Genomic DNA, 22,072 nt, shown 5'->3' on the forward strand with positions numbered 1-22,072 from the left:
ATTAGCTCGGTGACTGACCTCGCTGTGTGTCAGTCGAGCATGGCGCGCCATAGGTCATATGCTTTTAGATTACCTTCACGATTGGCCTATACACTGCGCTATATAATTCGGCACATATAAATCAGAATTATTGTCAGTTTTTGACTCAAGACGCAAGCGACTCTCTCAAGACGCAAGCTAACGACTATCATATATGTTTAAAATATATATTCAAGTGCAAGGAACCACATCTGATTTCTTTATACGAAATCATTTACGGAAGATATTCATCATTTTCTACCCCGGTATCAAACTTGTGCATAGCAAATTCACATGTATCGATCCCGGGTATTTATTTTGGTACCTCTGCTGACAAAGTAATTATTAGCCAGGCGATGTCAGTGTGGCCTGTAGAATCCTCAAGAAGGACGTTTCCTACTGGACCCCTACTGAATGTGCAAGTCACTAGAGGGGCCCCTAGAACCCCAAAGAAGGATGTTTCCCACTGGACCCCTACTGAATGTGCAAGTCACTAGAGGGGCCCCTAGAACCCCAAAGAAGGATGTTTCCCACTGGACCCCTACTGAATGTGCAAGTCACTAGAGGGGCCCCTAGAACCCCAAAGAAGGATGTTTCCCACTGGACCCCTAATGAATGTGCAAGTCACTAGAGGGGCCCTTAGAACCCCAAAGAAGGATGTTTCCCACTGGACCCCTAATGAATGTGCAAGTCACTAGAGGGGCCCCTAGAACCCCAAAGAAGGATGTTTCCCACTGGACCCCTACTGAATGTGCAAGTCACTAGAGGGGCCCCTAGAACCCCAAAGAAGGATGTTTCCCACTGGACCCCTAATGAATGTGCAAGTCACTAGAGGGGCCCCTAGAACCCCTAGAACCCCAAAGAAGGATGTTTCCCACTGGACCCCTAATGAATGTGCAAGTCACTAGAGGGGCCCCTAGAACCCCAAAGAAAGATGTTTCCCACTGGACCCCTACTAAATGTGCAAGTCAACAGAGGGGCCCCTAGAACCCCAAAAGAAGGATGTTTCCTACTGGACCCCTAATGAATGTGCAAGTCACTAGAGGGGCCCCTAGCACCCCAAAGAAGGATGTTTCCCACTGGACCCCTAATGAATGTGCAAGTCACTAGAGGGGCCCCTAGAACCCCTAGAACCCCAGAGAAGGATGGTTCCCACTGGACCCCTAAATGAATGTGCAAGGCACTAGAGGGGCCCCTAGAACCCCAAAGAAAGATGTTTCCCACTGGACCCCTACTAAATGTGCAAGTCATCAGAGGGGCCCCTAGAACCCCAAAAGAAGGATGTTTCCTACTGAATGTGCAAGTCATCAGAGGGGCCCTGGAACCACAAAGAAGGATGTTTCCCACTGGACTCATACTGAATGTGCTTGCACCAGAGGGGCCCTTAGAACCACAAAGAAGGATGTTTCCCACTGAACCCTTCGCCCTCGCCAGAGGGGCCCCTAGAACCCCAAAGAAGGATCTTTCCCACTGAACCCCTACTGAATGTGCAAGTCACTAGAGGTGACCATCAAAGAAGGATGTTTCCCACTGGAATCCTACCTGGGGACCCCTACTGAATGTGTAAATCACCAGAGGGGCCCATATATAGACTCCCAAAGAAGGATGTTTCCCACTGAACCCCTACTGAATGTGCAAGTCACAAAGAGGGATTTTCAGGCAATGGACAAATGTAACAACTTTTGTTAGCTGCAGTTTGATTGCACACTTGGTGTATCAAGTTGCAGACTGCATCTACTAAAATTCTTCATTCCAATATTAGTATATTTTTCATGGAGCGAATCTATTTTGAAAGTTGAACAAAACTACCTATATTTACACTGTATGCAGTATGAGATTTAAGACCATCAGTTATGCACTTACAAGAAGAAAGTGAAGATGACTCCAGCAGAACCATCAGCATATCAAAAGGGGTAAGTCATCTTCTCTTGATATATAGATGTATACATACCTAGGCCAATGACCGCCAATTTGAAGTGAACTTGGAGGAAAATGGAAATTTACCACCGAGAAATAATATCCATCGATTTTACACAATGTAAAACTCTATGTGAAGACACGATCAAGTGTGGGCTATGTCTTGTGTAAGAGATTGATGAGTACAGGGTCACTTTGTACAATTTTCTTTTCATACGTATTGGGAAGTGCTCAATACCTGAGGAGTGAATTCGATATGTTTTGAAAATATTTTTCCTGATGACCCCATGTTGACTGTGGCTAAATTTTGCCAGTACTGACATTATCTTTGCGCAAAGCCAGTATTTAACCAAATGTGTTGCTTTTAATCCCATTTTTCCAGAGTGATGACAAGAGTGATGGTTCAGATGATTCAATCGGACTGGGGATCTGAATCAAAAAAATCATCTTCCAGTGACGAAGCCCCAGAGGTTTGAACTGCTGCAGTCTTCTTGGATAAAGTGAGTGAGATTTGACAGATGATAGTTAGGTATAATCTTGGGGTCTAAACTATGGTTGCCCAGTGCATATACATGGGGGAACTGGAAATATTACCTGTCAAGCAGCTTTAAAATTATTAGTCTGTTGGTTTTAGTAATTTCATTCGGTGACGGAATAGACATACTTTTGGTCCAAACTAAGCATTGTTCATGCTGAGACCACACTGGAGATAAAAAAGAAACCAGTCAAATAGCATAATGCCATTATCATTGTGAAGATCCCCCCCCCAAAAAAAAGCAAAATGTTTTGGCTTAACATTGATAAAGATCATGCTAGGATTGAAAGCTCAGTCCATTAACCAAATTATAATAACATTACGTTAGAAGTTTTCACAAATGTTTTTGAATGTTTAATATATAAACATTTTATATCCAATATTATTATACTCTTTGTATAACCTTACATATGCTGGGCTAGCTGTAATTTGTTGCGATGTATTCAAGACAAAGATTTGGTTGAGAGAATTCCCATTAAATCATGTGGAATTAAAGGTGCATTGTAATACATTGTGTTTTCTATCTCGCATTGGGCTATTCTATTTGAAATCTCCCGCCACACAGGATATGTAGATTTCAAATGGAGCCACTCATTTAGGTAGTCCCATTTGAATTTCACACTCCCTGTGTGGAAGATTAATATCATGTCTTCTGTAGGAAGTGTATGGATTTACAAAATAAAAAATAGCCCAATGAGTGGCCCATCATCCAATTTTACAAAGGATGATATTTTTGGAAATATTGGACATCCAAAATAACTGAAATATTGTTTTGTGATATTTTTTAGGAGGCACCGAACAAAGTAAGAAGCTATTTTCTGACTGGTTGAAAGAATGGATGAAGAATAATCACTCAAATCTTGCAGTCGACAGACGCCCACACCGCAGATTACATAACAGGTAAATTATATTGTGGTTATGCAAGAATGCCCGTCTGCAATATCTGCCAGGTGTCGTACAATATAGAATGCAAAAATGATCAAATGTTTATAAGGCTGGTATTACAGACAGGGCCTTCTTGCTGGAACCCCTTGAATAATGACATATCCTTTGTCATCAGTTTGTCAGTAACCCACTTGTCATTTTAGACAGGCTGTGATGATGAGCAAAATTAAAGGGATTAAAGTTTACACCACACATAACTATGCAGATTTAATCATAACATCATACACAGAGTTGTAGGACCTGGCAAGGGGCATGTTTGAACCAGAGGTGTAGCTGGGACTGTTGTGGTGGTGGGGCCCAACATGGTCCACAAATCTTGCAAGCAAACAAAATGAAGAATACAATATTGCATGTGTTTTACCAAATACACCTGGATGGATGGGCAGGGCCCAAATGGCAAATTTTCATCAGGGTCACGCCCTCCCCCCTTTTCCCGCCACTATTTTCAACCTGATGACATCAGGACATACATGCGAACACAGACACAGTACAAACAGCAATCACACAACTCATTATTTTATGTAGTTCATGACACATTTTGTCATTTTAAATAATTTACTAATTCAATTGAGACATTCCAATGATACAGCAACACTACAATGATTACATTGCTGGAATACATACATAATACACTTATATTGAATTACAACACAAATCACACATGATTAACTTGAGTGATGAGTATGAGTAATGACCTCTGCTTAATATATTGGACACTACATTGACTATGTTACTAGAATACACATATATTATTACACAAGATAAAGTATTATTCAGATTTCCTTTTACAAATTAACCATCGGCGCATGCGTGCTTGTGACGTCAACGTGTGCATTGAACCATGTGCAAAATAATACGGCTGGACTGAATGCTAACAGTACGCTTAATTTGTAAAAAGGAAATCTGAGCACATGATTAACTGAAGTGATGAGTTATGACCTCATGCTTAAAATATATTGGACACTACAATGACTATGTTATACCATACACACATATTGAATTAGAACACAGGTTCTTATACATGATTATCTCAACTCTCAAGTGATGAGTATGAGTAATGACCTTTTGCTTGAAATATATTGGACACTACGATGGCTACTATAATAATATAATACACCTATTTTGAATTGTAACACAAGTTACACATGATTAACTCAAGGATAAGTAATGACCTTTTGCTCAATATTGGATGTATTAGCTACTATAATTGTTACAACATAAGTTACACATGATTAACTCAAGTAATGAGTATGAGTAATGGCTGCATGCTTAAAATATATTGGACACTGCAATGACTATGCTATAGGCCTACTATACACATGTATTGAATTACAACACAAGTTACTCAAGGGAAATATATTGGACACCAAATGGCTAATAATATAATACACTTATATTGAGTTACAACACAAGTCACACATTAACTCGAGTGATGGGTATGAGTAATGAAGTCTTGCTTAAAATATAGAGTATTAGAAACTACAATGACTATGTTATACTATACACATATTGAATTACATCACAAGTTATTCATACTTAACTCAAGTGATGAGTATGCGTAATGACCTTTTGCTTGAAATATAGCCTATTGGACAATACAATGGCTACTATAATAATATCATACACATATATATATTGAAATACAAAACAAGTTACACATTAACTCAAGTGATGAGTATGAGTAATGACATTTTGCTTGAAATATGTTGGACACCAAAATGGCTACTATATAATAATATAATACACATAATGAATTACAACACAAGTTACACATGATTAACTCAAGTGATGAGAATGAGTAATGACCTTTTGCTTGAAATATGTTGGACACCAAAATGGCTACTAAAATAATATAATACATATATTGAATTACAACACAAGTTACACATGAATAACTTGAGTGATGACCTTGACCCCTTTATGACCCCTTAATGACCTTCAATAAATGTTTAAATGTTTTGAACATGTTTAGAATGTCACAAGGATCATTGCATTTAAATTTAAGCTCAATCGGAGCATTTTCAGTTAAAATGACCTTTTTGACCCCTGTGACCCCTGGATGACCTCCGACGTTTGGAAATATTTTTATTATATTCTTTATGTTTTCCTCTTTCATATGACACCACTCATGGGGTCATACCTTCGTGGCATTTAGAGCTATGTCCATTTCAGACCAAATGGTTAGTCAGTTAGTAAGCTAGTAAGTAAGCTAGTAACATTCACTCTTATAGGCTGATACCATTTCATGGTTCAGCAATAATACACATATATATATTGAATTACAACACAAGTTACACATTAACTAAAGTAATGAGTATGAGTATCAGAGTATTATATTTTGAGTAATGACCTTTTGCTTGAATCACAACACAAGTTACACATGATTAACTCAAGTGATGAGAATGAGTAATGACCTTTTGCTTGAAATATGTTGGACACCAAAATGGCTACTGTAATAATATAATACATATAGTGAATTACAATACAAGTCACACATAATTAACTGAAGTGATGAGTATGAGTAATGACCTCTTGCTCCATATTGGACACTGTATTGGCTACTATGATTGTTACAACACAAGTTACACATGATTAACTCAAGTGATGAGTGTGAGTAAGGACCTGTTGCATAACATTGGACACTGCAATGGCTACTATAATTATTACAACACAAGTCACACACAAATAACTTCAGTGATGGGTATATAAGTAATGACCTCTTGCTTAATCAAAAATGTATTGGATATTGGACACTACAAAGACTATAGTTTATACTACATTATTATATGTGACTCCTCGCCACAACTGAGCCCGGATGTCGCCAATCATCATTTTTGAGATATTCAACCAAAATATTTTGCTTGAAATTAGCTTTAAAATGATGTATATCATGTCTATAGTACTTGACATTTAAGTAGTGAAAAATCAATAAAACAGTCAATAAATCCTTTCTTTCCTATTGTTTATTGTTAAGTTCGATGGAGCATATCTCAATAGTGGCACTGGCGACATCCGGGCTCAGTTGTGGCGAGGAGTCACATATTGAATTACAACACATGATTAACTCAAGTGATGCATATGAGTTATGACCTCTTGTTTAAAATATATTGACACTGCAATGGCTACATGACTATAATGCACTCATAATTGAATGACAATATATTACAAGTTACACATAATTAACTCAAGTGACGCATGAGTATGACTAAATGCATTTTACTTGAAATATATTGAACACTACATAAATGGCTACTTATATAATATAATAATAATATGATACAACAACACTACAATGATTACATCACCCATATATTGAATTACAAAACTAGTTAGGCCACCTTAATTAAAACGGTCCCAAAGCTTCTGAGAAATTGAAAAGCTAATGCGGAATGTGTATTTGTTTTTGTTTTTTTGCCAAGTTTGAAGTTTCACTTGTTTTAAATTCATTACTCTAAGCTTCCATATATTGACCAATAGTTAAAACAAATATAATCACTTTTATTATTTAATTATTTTTGCCGTAGCTGCTTGGAACGTGAAAAACACAAAATAATTTTAGTGTAAAAGTTTCCACTTTAACAGTAGTTGACATGACAATATTGGGTTTAAACAGTAAAGAACATTTGCAATTGAATGATAAATGAGCTCATTACTTGAAAAAGAACTTTGGCAAATGTGAAATTCCCCTCATTTTCTTTGGTAGGGTGCATATAAGCCCCATCAAAAATGACTATTTATATGCTACACAGTATGCTATTGTTGTCCCAAGTTACTTCTGTGGCTCTGTCACTGGGGTAGGAACATCTAGCCCCGAAAGGTAAACCTTAACCTATTGTTAGGTGTTCGGTAGGTATACCTATTAATTTATTACATCACACAAACTGGATATACCTGTCTATGTCAGAGGGGGCTTGAATCCAATACTGACTTAGTAATATTGTGCTACATTTTATTTTCTTCTTCAATCGTGGCTTAAACCCTTGTTTCTGCAATTGCAACAGTTTGTGTACTTCTTTTATTTCTCTCTCTACTATCTAAATGATTTGACACTATCTGGCCGATTGCATACAAAAATGGATTCACTGCTGAATTGATTGGTAAGGCAAATGCTATGACCCATGCATATGCTGTTGGGGACAATTTTGCATGCTCTGTTTGGACAAGAATTCCCAGGATTATTATCGGCAACCAGCATGTGAGATCTGTAAGAATGATGATTCCCATTTTCAAAGTCATTCTCACTTCGCTCCTCCAACGAAAGACACTCATTCTGAAATTAGCTACACTACGAGTGTATATAACAATAAAAAATGTAGAAATGTAACAAATTGCTATACTGATGCAACAAAAAAAGTTGATCCCAAGAAATAAACTGATGGAGTAGGGTGGCGCACGAGTGGTTCCAGTTGGATGCAGGGTTTGAAATGAAGCATTGCGTACTCTGTCAGGGTCAGTCAACGAAATGTTGACAGGATGTCTTTCTGTGTAAAACTTGATAGGTCTTGCCAATGGTAACCCAATACAAACTTGAGAGAACTCAAAGTCTTCATCACCTAAACCTAATGGTATAGTACTCAGTATAAACGCTATTGCCCAAATTGCCATGGTTGCAATTATCCTGGATATGCGAGTAGGTAGCAAACCTTGCCTGTTTAATCTGAAATTTTGAAATACCCAGAACCTATCAAAACTAATCAGTGTCAAGAAGAATAAAGATGCTTCACTTGATAAAACAGATAACACAGCAGCAACTTTACAGAGTGAACTCATCCTCCACTTTTCAGCATGTAATGGAAAATATGTCCCATACTGTTTATCAACAACAGCAAGAATCAGTAAATAGAATCCCATGAGAAGGTCTGCACCAGCCAGATTAACAATGAGTAATTTTGTTTTATTTCATCCTGTTTTGTATTTCTTAGCTGCATACATCCCCATATTAGAACTACTGTATTTGAAACTATTGTGCACAAAGCGATTAGCCATACTGTGAGCCTGATCACTTCCCTATATAGCAGTGGTTCACATGACAAGTATGGAGACAAATCTTCCTCTGCAGCACACAGAGGGCCTCTATCATGATGAATGATACACTTACAAACTGCTGGAGAATCAACTGATATTTAAATATTGTGTTATTTCCTAGTTCACTCAAGGAATCATGTGTTAACTTTCCAAGAGGATTTAATCTGAGGTCAATAAGTTCCAAGTTAGACATGTGAATGAAGGCATCTTGGTGGACATACACAAGTTTGTTATTTATGCAGTCTAGCCAGAGTAAGCTAATTAAATGTTTAAATGAGAAAGAGTCAAGATGTGTTAATTTATTTCCATTTAAGTTAAGATACTCCAGATTGGATAATCCCCAGAACATATCTTTGCTGAACCAAGTCAACTTATTTTCATGAAGCCACAAATGTGACAAGTTGCCTAGAGACTTGAATACTCCAGATTGTATTGTTTTCAGATTGTTATTGTTCAGTTCCAGCCTTTGCAATTCTATTAATGAGGAAAACAATCCAGAATCAAGCATAGTAATTAAATTATCATTGAGAGCAAGGATAACCAACTGTGGTAGATCAATAAATGTACCAAGTTCAATCGTTCTTAGTTGGTTTATATGCAATCCTAAGATAGACAATTTGTGCAAACCTAGGAAAAGGCTGACATCAAGTTCTGTCAGTTGATTCTCATACAGGCCTAATTTTGTCAAATTACCAAGGCTATCAAATATGCCAGATTTTAATTCTCTCAATTTGTTTGTTTGCAATGTTAAGATAGACAATTTGTGCAAACCTTGGAAAAGACTGACATCAAGTTCTGTCAGCTGATTATCATACAGCGCTAATTCTGTCAGATTGCCAAGACCATCAAATATGCCAGGTTTTAATTCTCGAGTTGGTTTGTTCGCAATACTAATCTGGACAATTTATGCAAACCTTGAAAAAGGCCGACATCAAGTTCTGTCAGTTGATTCTCATTCAGCTCTAATTCAGTCAAATTTCCAAGACTATCAAATATGCCAGGTTTTAATTCTCGGAGTTGGTTTGTTTGCAATACTAATCTGGACAATTTATGCAAACCTTGAAAAAGGCCGACATCAAGTTCTGTCAGTTGATTCTCATTCAGGCCTAATTCAGTCAAATTTCCAAGACTATCAAATATGCCAGGTTTTAATTCTATTAGTTGGTTTACATGCAGTGATAAGATTGACAGTTTATGTAAACTTTGGAAAAGGGTGACATTAAGTTCTGTCAGTTGATTCTCATACAGCAATAATTCTGTCAAATTGCCAAGACTATCAAATATGCCCAGTTTTAATTCTCTTAGTTGATTTTTATACAATGATAAGATAGACAATTTATGCAAACCTTGGAAAAGGCCAACATTAAGTTCTGTCAGTTGATTCTCATACAGCCATATGTGTGTCAAATTGCCAAGACTATCAAATATGCCAGGTTTTAATTCTCTTAGTTGGTTTGTATGCAGTGCTAAGATGGACAGTTTATGCAAACCTTGGAAAAGGCTGATATCAAGTTCTGTCAGATGATTCTCAAACAGCCATAATTCTGTCAAATTGCCAAGACTATCAAATATGCCAGGTTTTAATTCTCTTAGTTGGTTTGTATGCAGCTCTAAGATAGACAATTTATGCAAACCTTGGAAAAGACTGATATCAAGTTCTTTCAGATGATTCTCATACAGCAATAATTCTGTCAAATCGCCAAGACTATCAAATATGCCAGGTTTTAATTCTCTTAGTTGGTTTTTATGCAGTGCTAAGATGGACAGTTTATGCAAACCTTGGAAAAGACTGATATCAAATTCTTTCAGTTGATTGTCATACAGTCCTAATACAGTCAAATTGCCAAGACTATCAAATATGCCAGGTTTTAATTCTCTTAGTTGGTTTGTCCGCAATACTAAGATAGACAATTTATGTAAACCTTGGAAAAGGCTGACATCAAGTTCTGTCAACTGATTCTCATACAGCCATAATTCAGTCAAATTGTCAAGACTATCAAATATGCCAGGTTTTAATTCTGTTAGTTGGTTTGTCCGCAATACTAATATAGACAATTTATGCAAACCTTGAAAAAGGCCGACATCAAGTTCTGTCAGTTGATTCTCATTCAGGCCTAATTCAGTCAAATTTCCAAGACTATCAAATATGCCAGGTTTTAATTCTCGGAGTTGGTTTGTTTGCAATACTAATCTGGACAATTTATGCAAACCTTGAAAAAGGCCGACATCAAGTTCTGTCAGTTGATTCTCATTCAGGCCTAATTCAGTCAAATTTCCAAGACTATCAAATATGCCAGGTTTTAATTCTATTAGTTGGTTTACATGCAGTGATAAGATTGACAGTTTATGTAAACTTTGGAAAAGGGTGACATTAAGTTCTGTCAGTTGATTCTCATACAGCAATAATTCTGTCAAATTGCCAAGACTATCAAATATGCCCAGTTTTAATTCTCTTAGTTGATTTTTATACAATGATAAGATAGACAATTTATGCAAACCTTGGAAAAGGCCAACATTAAGTTCTGTCAGTTGATTCTCATACAGCCATATGTGTGTCAAATTGCCAAGACTATCAAATATGCCAGGTTTTAATTCTCTTAGTTGGTTTGTATGCAGTGCTAAGATGGACAGTTTATGCAAACCTTGGAAAAGGCTGATATCAAGTTCTGTCAGATGATTCTCATACAGCCATAATTCTGTCAAATTGCCAAGACTATCAAATATGCCAGGTTTTAATTCTCTTAGTTGGTTTGTATGCAGCTCTAAGATAGACAATTTATGCAAACCTTGGAAAAGACTGATATCAAGTTCTTTCAGATGATTCTCATACAGCAATAATTCTGTCAAATCGCCAAGACTATCAAATATGCCAGGTTTTAATTCTCTTAGTTGGTTTTTATGCAGTGCTAAGATGGACAGTTTATGCAAACCTTGGAAAAGACTGACATCAAGTTCTGTCAACTGATTCTCATACAGCCATAATTCAGTCAAATTGCCAAGACTATCAAATATGCCAGGTTTTAATTCTGTTAGTTGGTTTGTCCGCAATACTAAGATAGACAATTTATGCAAACCTTGAAAAAGGTTGATATCGAGTTCTGTCAACTGATTCTCATACAGCCATAATTCTGTCAAATTGCCAAGGCTATCAAATATGCCAGGTTTTAATTTTCTTAGTTGGTTTGTATGCAACTGTAAGATAGACAATTTATGCAAATCTTGGAAAAGGCTGACATCAAGTTCTGTCAGTCGATTCTCATACACCCATAATTCAGTCAATTTGCCAAGACTATCAAATATACCAGGTTGTAATTCTCTTAGTTGGTTTGTATGCAGCTGTAAGATAGACAATTTATGCAAATCTTTGAAAAGGCTGACATCAAGGTCCATCAGTTGATTCTCATACAGCCATAATTCAGTCAAATTGCCAAGACTATCAAATATGCCAGGTTTTAATTCTCTTAGTTGATTTGTATACAGTGCTAAGAAGGAGAGTCTATGTAAGCCTTGAAATAGGTTGACATCAAGCTCAGTAAGTAGATTCTCACTCAGATCTAACACTGTCAAATTGCCAAGATCGTCAAATATGGGTGGAGTCAACCCAGATAGAATATTTCTTCCTAAATAGAGTTGCTGCAGTGATTGAAGACTTAAAAACACACCACCTGGTAAAGTTTCTATTTTATTCCCAGAGAGGTCAAGTATTAGCAATGTATCAAGACCGTGAAATACCCCATCAAATGTTTTGATCTTGTTATATGAGAGAAGTAGGTATCGGATTGAGGGCAGATTTTCAAATGCTCCAGAAGAAATGTGAACCACATTTCTCCTTGAGACATTCAATGCACTTGGAACATATGGGTCATGTTGTTCATATATCAAAAATGTGCTTGTGTTTGTAGATGTTGATGGACAACTGATTTCAATCTTTTTATGGTAAAGGTTGCTTTGGCATTGAGAAGGAAGGGTAGGCATTTCTGCAATATAGACATAGTCAGGTATAGAACTTAATGAATTGAAATCATTGTAACTCTTGCTCAAATCATTATTGTTGGCCAAAACTTGATCAAAAGATATATTATATGGGCTTATAATGAATACACTATCATAACTTTCTAACATATCACAGTAATCATAGCTATTCTTGTTACACCAAGAGTGTTCATAATCAAGTTCATCTGATTGGTTCTTATATATGCTTTCATCCTTCATTGAATTCATTGATATGTTCATCACAGTAGATGTCCTAACATTAATCACAAAGTTCTTACTAGTGAATCTGATGCTGCAAGGTGTTGGTTGTCTTGTGAATGCTACAAGCTCTTTGTCACCCCAACATTCCTCCTGCTCATCTGTCTTGATGATGTACAAGTAGTTGTTCGGTTTCCAGTTAGATGATTGTATGATGTCCAGTTGTAAACCTGTCTCTGATGGAGCTGTCACCGTTATGTTGCATGGATCTGACACTTGTGCATTGATGAGTACTGATGAAACTTGGGTCAGGTCTATTTGGGTCAGATTGGTACAGAGAATGGTTTCATTTCTGAAATATAAAAGCATGTAAAATTTGCATAGTAATTATCAGCATTATTTCCTCCTTTTCTCCCATGACTCTTTAATCTTCCATCTTTTGGAAGGGTTAAAAACTGAAATAATCATGAAATTATTTTGGGTGTCTCATTAATACTAATTAGGCATTAAATGTTTAACAGTTTTTAAAAAAACTGTTTAATATGTACAACAAGATCCAAAATTGAGGGTTAAAAAGACAAAACAACCGACGTTTCGGAAACATTAAAACATTCCCTTTACAAGGTAAGACAAGTAAGCGGTGCAACTAGCACTGCAAGTGATTTAATGAGAAAGACAGCAGAAGAAAGTGACAAGTATAGTATAGAATGAAAAGAAATTAGAATAATAAGAAAATCAATGAGGTGAGAAAAACAGACATGTGCAAGTACGAGGGTCATTCAAAAGTTCTACCTCCACCTGGGAACCAAGGAGAACAGTGCCAGTGCATTGATTGGTCACCCCAGGTTAAATAAGAAATAAATAAATAAATCATCAATTCGCTTTAACCAACATATCTTTACAACCAAAAATCACATTTTCATCAAATAACTTTTATTTTGTAGCATAGTTTTAAGAGTGTATTAATAGTGGGTAATTTCAATTGCCTGGCAAGTAAGAAAACAGAGATGTGATGATGGAGGTAGAACTTTTTGAATGACCCTCATATAAAAGGCGAACCAGGTCAAAAAGGGGAAAACAAATCTATGGTCAGTCAGCCATTATAGTATAAGATAAATAAAACAACAAAATATAAAGGAAGGAAAATTTTGAAAACCCAAAAGCCTAACAAAAAATGGACAACTGATGGTACCATCGGACACCCAAAACTGTACAGAGATAGAGATACCAAGGTGGTCCCATTTTGCAACAAACAAATGATGAAAGAAAAACAATAAGGGAGGACCAGAAAAACTGACCAAAGGAGAAAAAATCAACGATGACCTTTAACATTCATACCCAAAGGAGCAGAAGTTTGTATAATATTTCAATCCATTTAAACTCTAGAGCCAGTCTGTGAAAATAGTTAGTGCTACTGGGTCTGTCAATGACCATTATCAGTATGTCATCACAAGTGTGGTGTGGTTTGTTGAAGTGCCTGGCCACCGGTTTATCTCTGTTGTGTTTTGTGTCACCACAATGGCACACTTCAAGGCACACTTGGTCTCACCAACATACTGTTGCCTACACTACTGAACATGTTCATCAGGACTGTTATCGAAGATAGAGACAAATTTCATAGTTCTAATCCAATAAAACAGCACTGTCATCAAAGTGTGGTTTGGTTTGTTGAAGTGCCTGGCCACGGTTTATCTCTGTTGTGTTTTGTGTCACCACAATGCTCCAACAATCTTGTCTTCAAGGCACGCTTGGTCTCACCAACATACTGTCGCCTACACTACTGAACATGTTCATCAGGACTGTTATCGAAGATAGAGACAAATTTCATAGTTCTATTAAATCCAATAAAACAGCACTGTGGACTTACTGTGGAAATCTGACAGATTTCGAAATGTCCACAGTAACTGCTGTTTTATTGGACTAGTACTATGAAATTCATCTCTATGTTGCCCACACTTCTTGCAAGTAATGAGATCAATCATGTTGGTCGAATAACAATTCAGAGCTCACACTTACTCAAAATGACTTTGAACTTGCTGGAAAACATATCCAGGTTCTTGGCACTGCCATTGGCACCCGCATGGCTTCTTCTGGGACTTGTTTGTTTATGGGTCGCTTAGAGGAGAACTTCCTCTCTGTTGCTACCAAAAAGCCTCTTATTTGGCTGAGGTACATCGATGATGTATTCTTGATTTGGACACATGGAGAAGAACTACTTGACAATTTCATCACTCATTGCAACACAAGACATCTGGCCATCAAATTTACGGCTGAACGATCTTGCAACTCCATTTCATTTCTGGATGTTATGGTTGGCCTTCAAATTGGATTTCTTGAAACAGACCTCTACTCCAAACCATGTAATAGTTTTGAGCTGGAAAACTTTGGTATGGGTTCGAGTCCCTCTGTGGTCCAATTCCATAATTTTCTATTTATTCTCACTTTTCTGTCTTCTTTCTTGTTCGTTTCTTTCTTTCTGACTGCAGTGATTGATTGTTTTTGACCATTTTTTTCATTATATAATGCAGGAATAGGTACGGCCTATATATGCGTATAGGCCTATGATTTACAAAATATTGGTTGTTAGTTATTGTTGTTGTAGTTATTGTTGTAGTTATAATCAGTGTACTAAGCCTTTTATAGCCTATAGCAGCATTGATTTTTTTCACGACAGATATCATCCAAGGATAATTAAAAAAATTCCATAGGAAAATTTCCTCAAAAATAGCTGCCCCCCCCATCAGCCCCCCTATCATGGTTGCCCCTCCCTATCCCTGCAACATAGGATGATTTCATAGGTTCATGGTCCTAGTGCATGTGAATTGATACACTAAGTACGCTTGAGTTCATTCTTTTCTGCATGGCTGTTTCTATTATTAACTTACACCCCCTCTGGAATCAAGCCTTGAAAAATCCATTGTATAACCTTAAGTAATTTTGTTGACTTACCCAGCATATGCCCAAACCTCATTTTGTCCACACCACATTAACTGAAGTAACACAAACACACAGGCAAGTCTGGAGGCAAAGATGTACCTATGTTGGTTGCAATCCCTGCCATGTTCACTTGAATTCACAGCTTCAATCATCAAATTTCTTGTGTTGATGTAATCATGTAAGTCACAGGTTATTATTTATAATTGTCTTCACTGCTCTGAATCTCCTCTGCAATAGTTCTGTGCTAATGGAAATTGTGCAAATCTAGTTACATATGCCCCCTATCAGGTTAATATTGTTTTAGTGAAGTTCTTGCTGCAAGAATCATCTGCAAGAACTTTGTTAAATAATATGGAACAAAGTCCTTTAATAGTCGTAGTCCAAGAATATCAATAACTTTTCTTCTCTATTCGATGACTTATATCCAATAAAGTCAGTATCAAGTAATGTTACAATAACCAATGGCTGTTAACAATACAAACTTCCAGTGTTCAACTGCATGTCATTATAGAGAGCTTATTTTTGGCGCCTGTCGAGAGAGCTAACTTCTGAAGTTGAATCAATAACGCTTCATGAAAATATGTTCGCTAGTTTATACTGACAATTTGCTTTTGGATTTATCTTATTGCTACTAGTTCATGAGTACTGCCATATTTTTCCACCATATATCAAATGACGCTAGATATCAATAAAGCTAGACATGTAAGCTTCTTAATCCATATTGAACCCAACAAGGAACTAAGTTAATAAATAGTTGCGAAAGAAATACACTTATTTTCTGTTATTTCCTCTTTTGTGCAGTGTTGCTAAAAGCTTCAACCCAAACGTTGGGTCAAATCATCGAAAAGTAGCCTAATTATCTTCTTAACCATTGGTTTCTATTAATTGGACAGAAAGCAGCTGCTGAATGTCGTCAACGCCAAATCGTCAATGTCAAAAAGTCACCCAATTTTTTCTATACCGTAGGTTTCCATGGGACAGAAAATAGCAAAGGTCGTAGGGAAATAACTCGTCAAAAGTCACCCATTTTGGGCTACCAAATCACGAGTATGGTAACCAATTCAGTAATTGTATTTGATTGTGACAGAATATTGTCATTCTGCCCGGTCACTCAACCATGTTACTGTTGATGTGAACATTTTTGTGCCATTCATTTGTTCTACCTTGCCAATTACAACACAGCACTATATACCCTGGGGCGCATACATTGTTGGTGTCTGTGAATATCCGCCTATGTATATTGTCATTGAAAATTGCCTGTCATAAAAAATTCCCCTTACATTTTTGTCCACAACAAACAATTTACTCATATGAATCATGCAGACTAATTTACAATACTAAATACCCCTGGGCTAAATACATTGTTGGTGTTTGTGACTGGTAATGAAAATGATTCAAAATAAACATGATTGGAATTCCCCAGAGATGATTATCTTACCCTTCCCCAAATCCTTTGCAACATGATGCATCACCTCACCACATCAATTGACAATCCTATTAGTATTACTTTGTTCTCGTTGTTTTCATGTTGAGAATAGACTGGCTAAACATGGGCCAATAGTCAAGAAATAAAAATATTTTGCAAGATATGGATGTGCTCTGTTAATTCATTGAGGTACATTTTCTCTGTTGACCCTTGTTGCACTATAGCAAAGCAGTACAGAAAATTGAAATGGAAGAAATGCATTGTGGGAAGTGGAAGATATCTTCTATGGGAATTCCCTTTATATTTTTGTTCATGATGACAAAAAATATGAAATCAGACTAGTTATGATCTATATTACATGCATGCCTAGATCTTGTAGCACGACAGGTCGCAATTGCCCTTATATTTTTGTCCACAATGACAAGACTAATTTATTATTTATTTTAAGTGCCTTGATCTTATACATGTAGGGTAGGTGCTTCATAAATCTTTTTTTATTAAGTAATGTTGAAATCCTTTACAAACAGTATGCCCCCCAAAAATGTCCATCTCAGGCTCAGCGTAGTAGCAAACTTCCAAAATTACAGAATTATAAAAGCCCTTTATCTTCAATGAAATTTAAATTGGATTTGGATTTGGTTCAGTGATTTTTAAAACAAAGACTTTCATGTAATCAGACCATATAATCTAACCTGATCTAATAATTAATCCCGGTAATTGACGTCACTTATTGATTTTAGATTTTGTGTGTGAAATTTTGTCAAATACAATATTTTTTAATGAAAATTCTGGGACGTGTCATCCAAATTTAACACTGGAATTGAACACTTATTCCCTCAACCTACTTATTTATGGTTGACACACCGCAATTTACTACGTAATAAATAAATTTATTGATGTTGACTGAATTTGACACACAATGTGTGTGTCACATCCAGCATATACAGGGAATTGTCAAGGAAATTTAAATCACAAAACTTGATCTTTCTTAGACATGTTCCTCTGGCATTCAGTAGTGTTTATTACAACTTCTTTTGTTGTGTACAGCACTGATGCTAAGTATTGAGGCTGTGACCTAATTAGTTAATATATTGCTTCAATGCCTTTGGTGCATGAGCTCCTGGGTTCAGTCCCCAGTGGTGGCAACTTGCTGGGGTATTGACTTGGAAAAAAGTAAATTTCATTGGCAACACCTGTAGATTAAATTCAGACTTCCTCTCTCCCCATGGAACATTTAAAAATGGGTAAATGAACCATGACATTACTCTTGTCCTTTGGAGGAGATGTAAAGCCATCGATTCCTTGTAAATGTTAAGCCATCGATTCCTTGTACAGGAGTCATATCTTTATATATGTACCCAGCAAACACAAAAGCGTTTTCGACATCATTCGCAAAAGGTTATAAAAGGTTGTCAGAAAAGCGTTTAAATGTCGGGTTATATAAAGGGTATATTAAGAGTATAAAACGTTTTCATAACCTTAAAAACATTTTTGATAATCTACTGCTCAGCAAACAAAAATGTTTTACAGAAAACGTTTAAACGTCAAGGTTATATAAAGGGTATAAAACGTTTTAATAACATTCCAAAAACATTCTTGAAAACTTGATACAAAACATTCTAAACAGAATGTTATTTGGGGAGTTGAAAAAATATTTTGCGAAAAATGTTTGCCCAAAATATTTTCAATAACGTTTTAAAAACGTTTTCATGACCTTTATATAACCCGACATTTAAATGTTATTAAAAGGTTTTGAAAAAACATTTCAGTAATTAGATTGTATATCCAAACAGCTCCAGGACAGACTGTGTCACATCCAGCATATACAGGGAATTGTCAAGGAAATTTAAATCACAAAACTTGATCTTTCTTAGACATGTTCCTCTGGCATTCAGTAGTGTTTATTACAACTTCTTTTGTTGTGTACAGCACTGATGCTAAGTATTGAGGCTGTGACCTAATTAGTTAATATATTGCTTCAATGCCTTTGGTGCATGAGCTCCTGGGTTCAGTCCCCAGTGGTGGCAACTTGCTGGGGTATTGACTTGGAAAAAAGTAAATTTCATTGGCAACACCTGTAGATTAAATTCAGACTTCCTCTCTCCCCATGGAACATTTAAAAATGGGTAACTGAACCATGACATTACTCTTGTCCTTTGGAGGAGATGTAAAGCCATCGATTCCTTGTAAATGTTAAGCCATCGATTCCTTGTACAGGAGTCATATCTTTATATATGTACCCAGCAAACACAAAACGTTTTCGACATCATTCGCAAAAGGTTATAAAAGGTTGTCAGAAAAGCGTTTAAATGTCGGGTTATATAAAGGGTATATTAAGAGTATAAAACGTTTTCATAACCTTAAAAACATTTTTGATAATCTACTGCTCAGCAAACAAAAATGTTTTACAGAAAACGTTTAAACGTCGGGTTATATAAAGGGTATAAAACGTTTTAATAACATTCCAAAAACATTCTTGAAAACTTGATACAAAACATTCTAAACAGAATGTTATTTGGGGAGTTGAAAAATATTTTGCGAAAAATGTTTGCCCAAAATATTTTCAATAACGTTTTAAAAACGTTTTCATGACCTTTATATAACCCGACATTTAAATGTTATTAAAAGGTTTTGAAAAAAAACATTTTAAGAACATTTCTGTGTTAGCTGGGTTCAAATATTTTAACATAATGTTATTTAAGTATGGACACAATATTTGGCAAAAATGTTTGCAAAAATAGTTTACAATAACATTTTTTGAAAACATTTAAAAATATTGTTGTAGTGTGTTTTCATACAAAACGTTTTAAAATGTTTTAAAACGTTATCATGACCTTTATATAACCCGACATTTTAATGTTATTAAAACGTTTTTACCTAAACCAAAAGCCAAAATATAACTTAATTATTTAAAACGTTTTTAAAACGTTTTTGTGTTTGCTGGGTAGCTTGCAGTCAGTTTAAAAAAGAGAACATGTAGGGTATTAACCACTGACTGTCCCAGTCTGTCCTGGAGCTGTTTGGATATACAATCTAATTACTGACATGATGTGCATTGTAAGGTTGCCATCCTGGAGGATCGAAGTGAACTGATTCTGATATCCATATAAACAGCATTGTGATCTTGCTCGCATAAATGGCACTATACAAAAATGTAATATGTATAACATGTATGTATTGATTAATTGATAATTATCAATCCAATTATTTCACATCATTTCTCAGGTTAAAGGATGAGACAAAAGTGACAGGAATGATAGTTCAGGTGCAGAGATACTTGGAGAAACAAAGCAATGAGAATGAGCTGTGCAGAATCTATCTCAAACATATCTCCCATATTTATTACAAGGTAAGGCAGCTGTAATTGGCTTTTCCATATGAAATCTGCACCCTCTGGAAAATTTAGCTAATTGGGTACTTCCATTTGAAATACTCACTTCAGTAGGTACAGCCATCAGTTAATTCATTGGGGAAAAGCTTGTAAGAATCACTTTTGATCCCTTCAAATTGTGACAAAATAGTACCCATGTCAGGTCCTTAAAGTAACTCATTTTAAGGTGGTGCTTATTAATTTTTGTGATGTGAAATTCAAATTTTAAGTAAATGAACCAGTGCTTTGAGTGAATGCTTGAGATTTGAAGCTGTGCCCAATGACATGCGCACTGACTCGAGAGTGTAAAAATACTGGAATTAACATTTGGGTTTTGATAATACAACTGAAGTTGACTTCTTTTTATTCTTCATAGTATGATTACGACAAGTTGAGGGTGCTTCAAAAGGCGCGTCAACAAAAAGAGGAGCAAGAAGAAAGGGAAAGAAAAGCAAGGGAAGAAGCTAAGAGAGCAAAGGAGGAAGCCGAGAAGAAGAAGCTAGAGGAGGTGAACGGAGAAGAGAAGAGTGATGAACAGAAGGAGGAAGGGGAACAGAAGAAGGAAGGGTAAACCACTAATGTAACGGAAGAGGCACCAAAGGAAGAGGAGCCAAAGGAAGTGGAAGTGGAAAAGAAGGAAACAGTGGATAATAAAGAAGCAGAAGAGAGGACAGAAGAAAAACAGGATTTTGGAAAAGATGTTTCTCAAGGTGAGGGGTAACACAAGTTTTAAATGTTTTGACATTTTTTTTCTGTAGGGTTACTAGGGCAAGAAAAAATGTGGGTATTGCCTAAAAATTGACATTTTTGACCTAAAAAGTGATAATTGTCCTGTTTTTACAGTGGGACAAGCCCGAAATGGAAGGACATTCCGGATTCCCCCACCAGTACTAATTGGGAATAGAGATTTGATATCGTGTGTTAATGTTTAAAAGAATTTTATGTTTTCTAGGTTTGTGAGTTTTTTAATATAATCTTTGAGCTTCAATTACTGATATTTTCATAATGTGTTTAGACCTTTCCCGTGCATCCTGTATTTTTCAGGAGATCACATACTTTCACCACTGTGTCACAAATTAAGCAGAATTTTGCCCCATTTACCTTGCCTTAAAATGTGAAGTGCCAGGTTTTGCTGTAAAAAATGGAAGGAAAACTCAATATTCATCATTGGTGGCTGACATAGGGTTCAGTGGATCAAATTGTGTTACATGTCCTGTGTACATTTTTTAATTCTCAGTTCTCATTTCATATAACCATTTATCCGCAGTCGAGGAAGGCACCAGCAGCTTAATAGAGCGAATGTGCAAGTTTATTTATTCCAACGACACCACAGATCTATATCGTATCAGGGCTATTCTATGCCACACCTACCATCATGCATTACATGATCGCTTGGTACGAGGCTCGCGATCTCATGCTGATGTCTCATCTCCAGCAGAATATTCAATATTCGGATATTCCAACACAGGTGAGTGACACAAAATGGTTGCACAATATTTAAGTCACTTGTACCATCATGCATTACATGATCGCTGGTACGAGGCTCGCGATCTCATGCTGATGTCTCATCTCCAGCAGAATATTCAATATTCGGATATTCCAACACAGGTCAGTCACACAAAAAGGTTGCACAATATTTAAGTCAACTACACTACTCAAAAATTTAAATGATGAGAATATGACAATCCAGATTTGCATTTTGCTTTCT

The 22,072-nt window shown here is 36.3% G+C and overlaps 1 protein-coding gene across 1 annotated transcript in view; it reads left to right on the forward strand.

Annotated features, from left to right (window-relative positions):
• Positions 1-22,072, forward strand: part of LOC140168516 (eukaryotic translation initiation factor 3 subunit C-like) — a 154,732-nt gene that overhangs the window by 52,900 nt on the left and 79,760 nt on the right. The window contains 2 exon segments of the mRNA XM_072191919.1: positions 21,632-21,748; positions 21,890-21,972. Coding sequence (XP_072048020.1) covers positions 21,632-21,748; positions 21,890-21,972 — 200 coding nt within the window.

Source organism: Amphiura filiformis, chromosome 13 (genome assembly GCF_039555335.1).
Source record: "Amphiura filiformis chromosome 13, Afil_fr2py, whole genome shotgun sequence".
Classification (NCBI taxonomy): Eukaryota; Metazoa; Echinodermata; class Ophiuroidea; order Amphilepidida; family Amphiuridae; genus Amphiura; species Amphiura filiformis.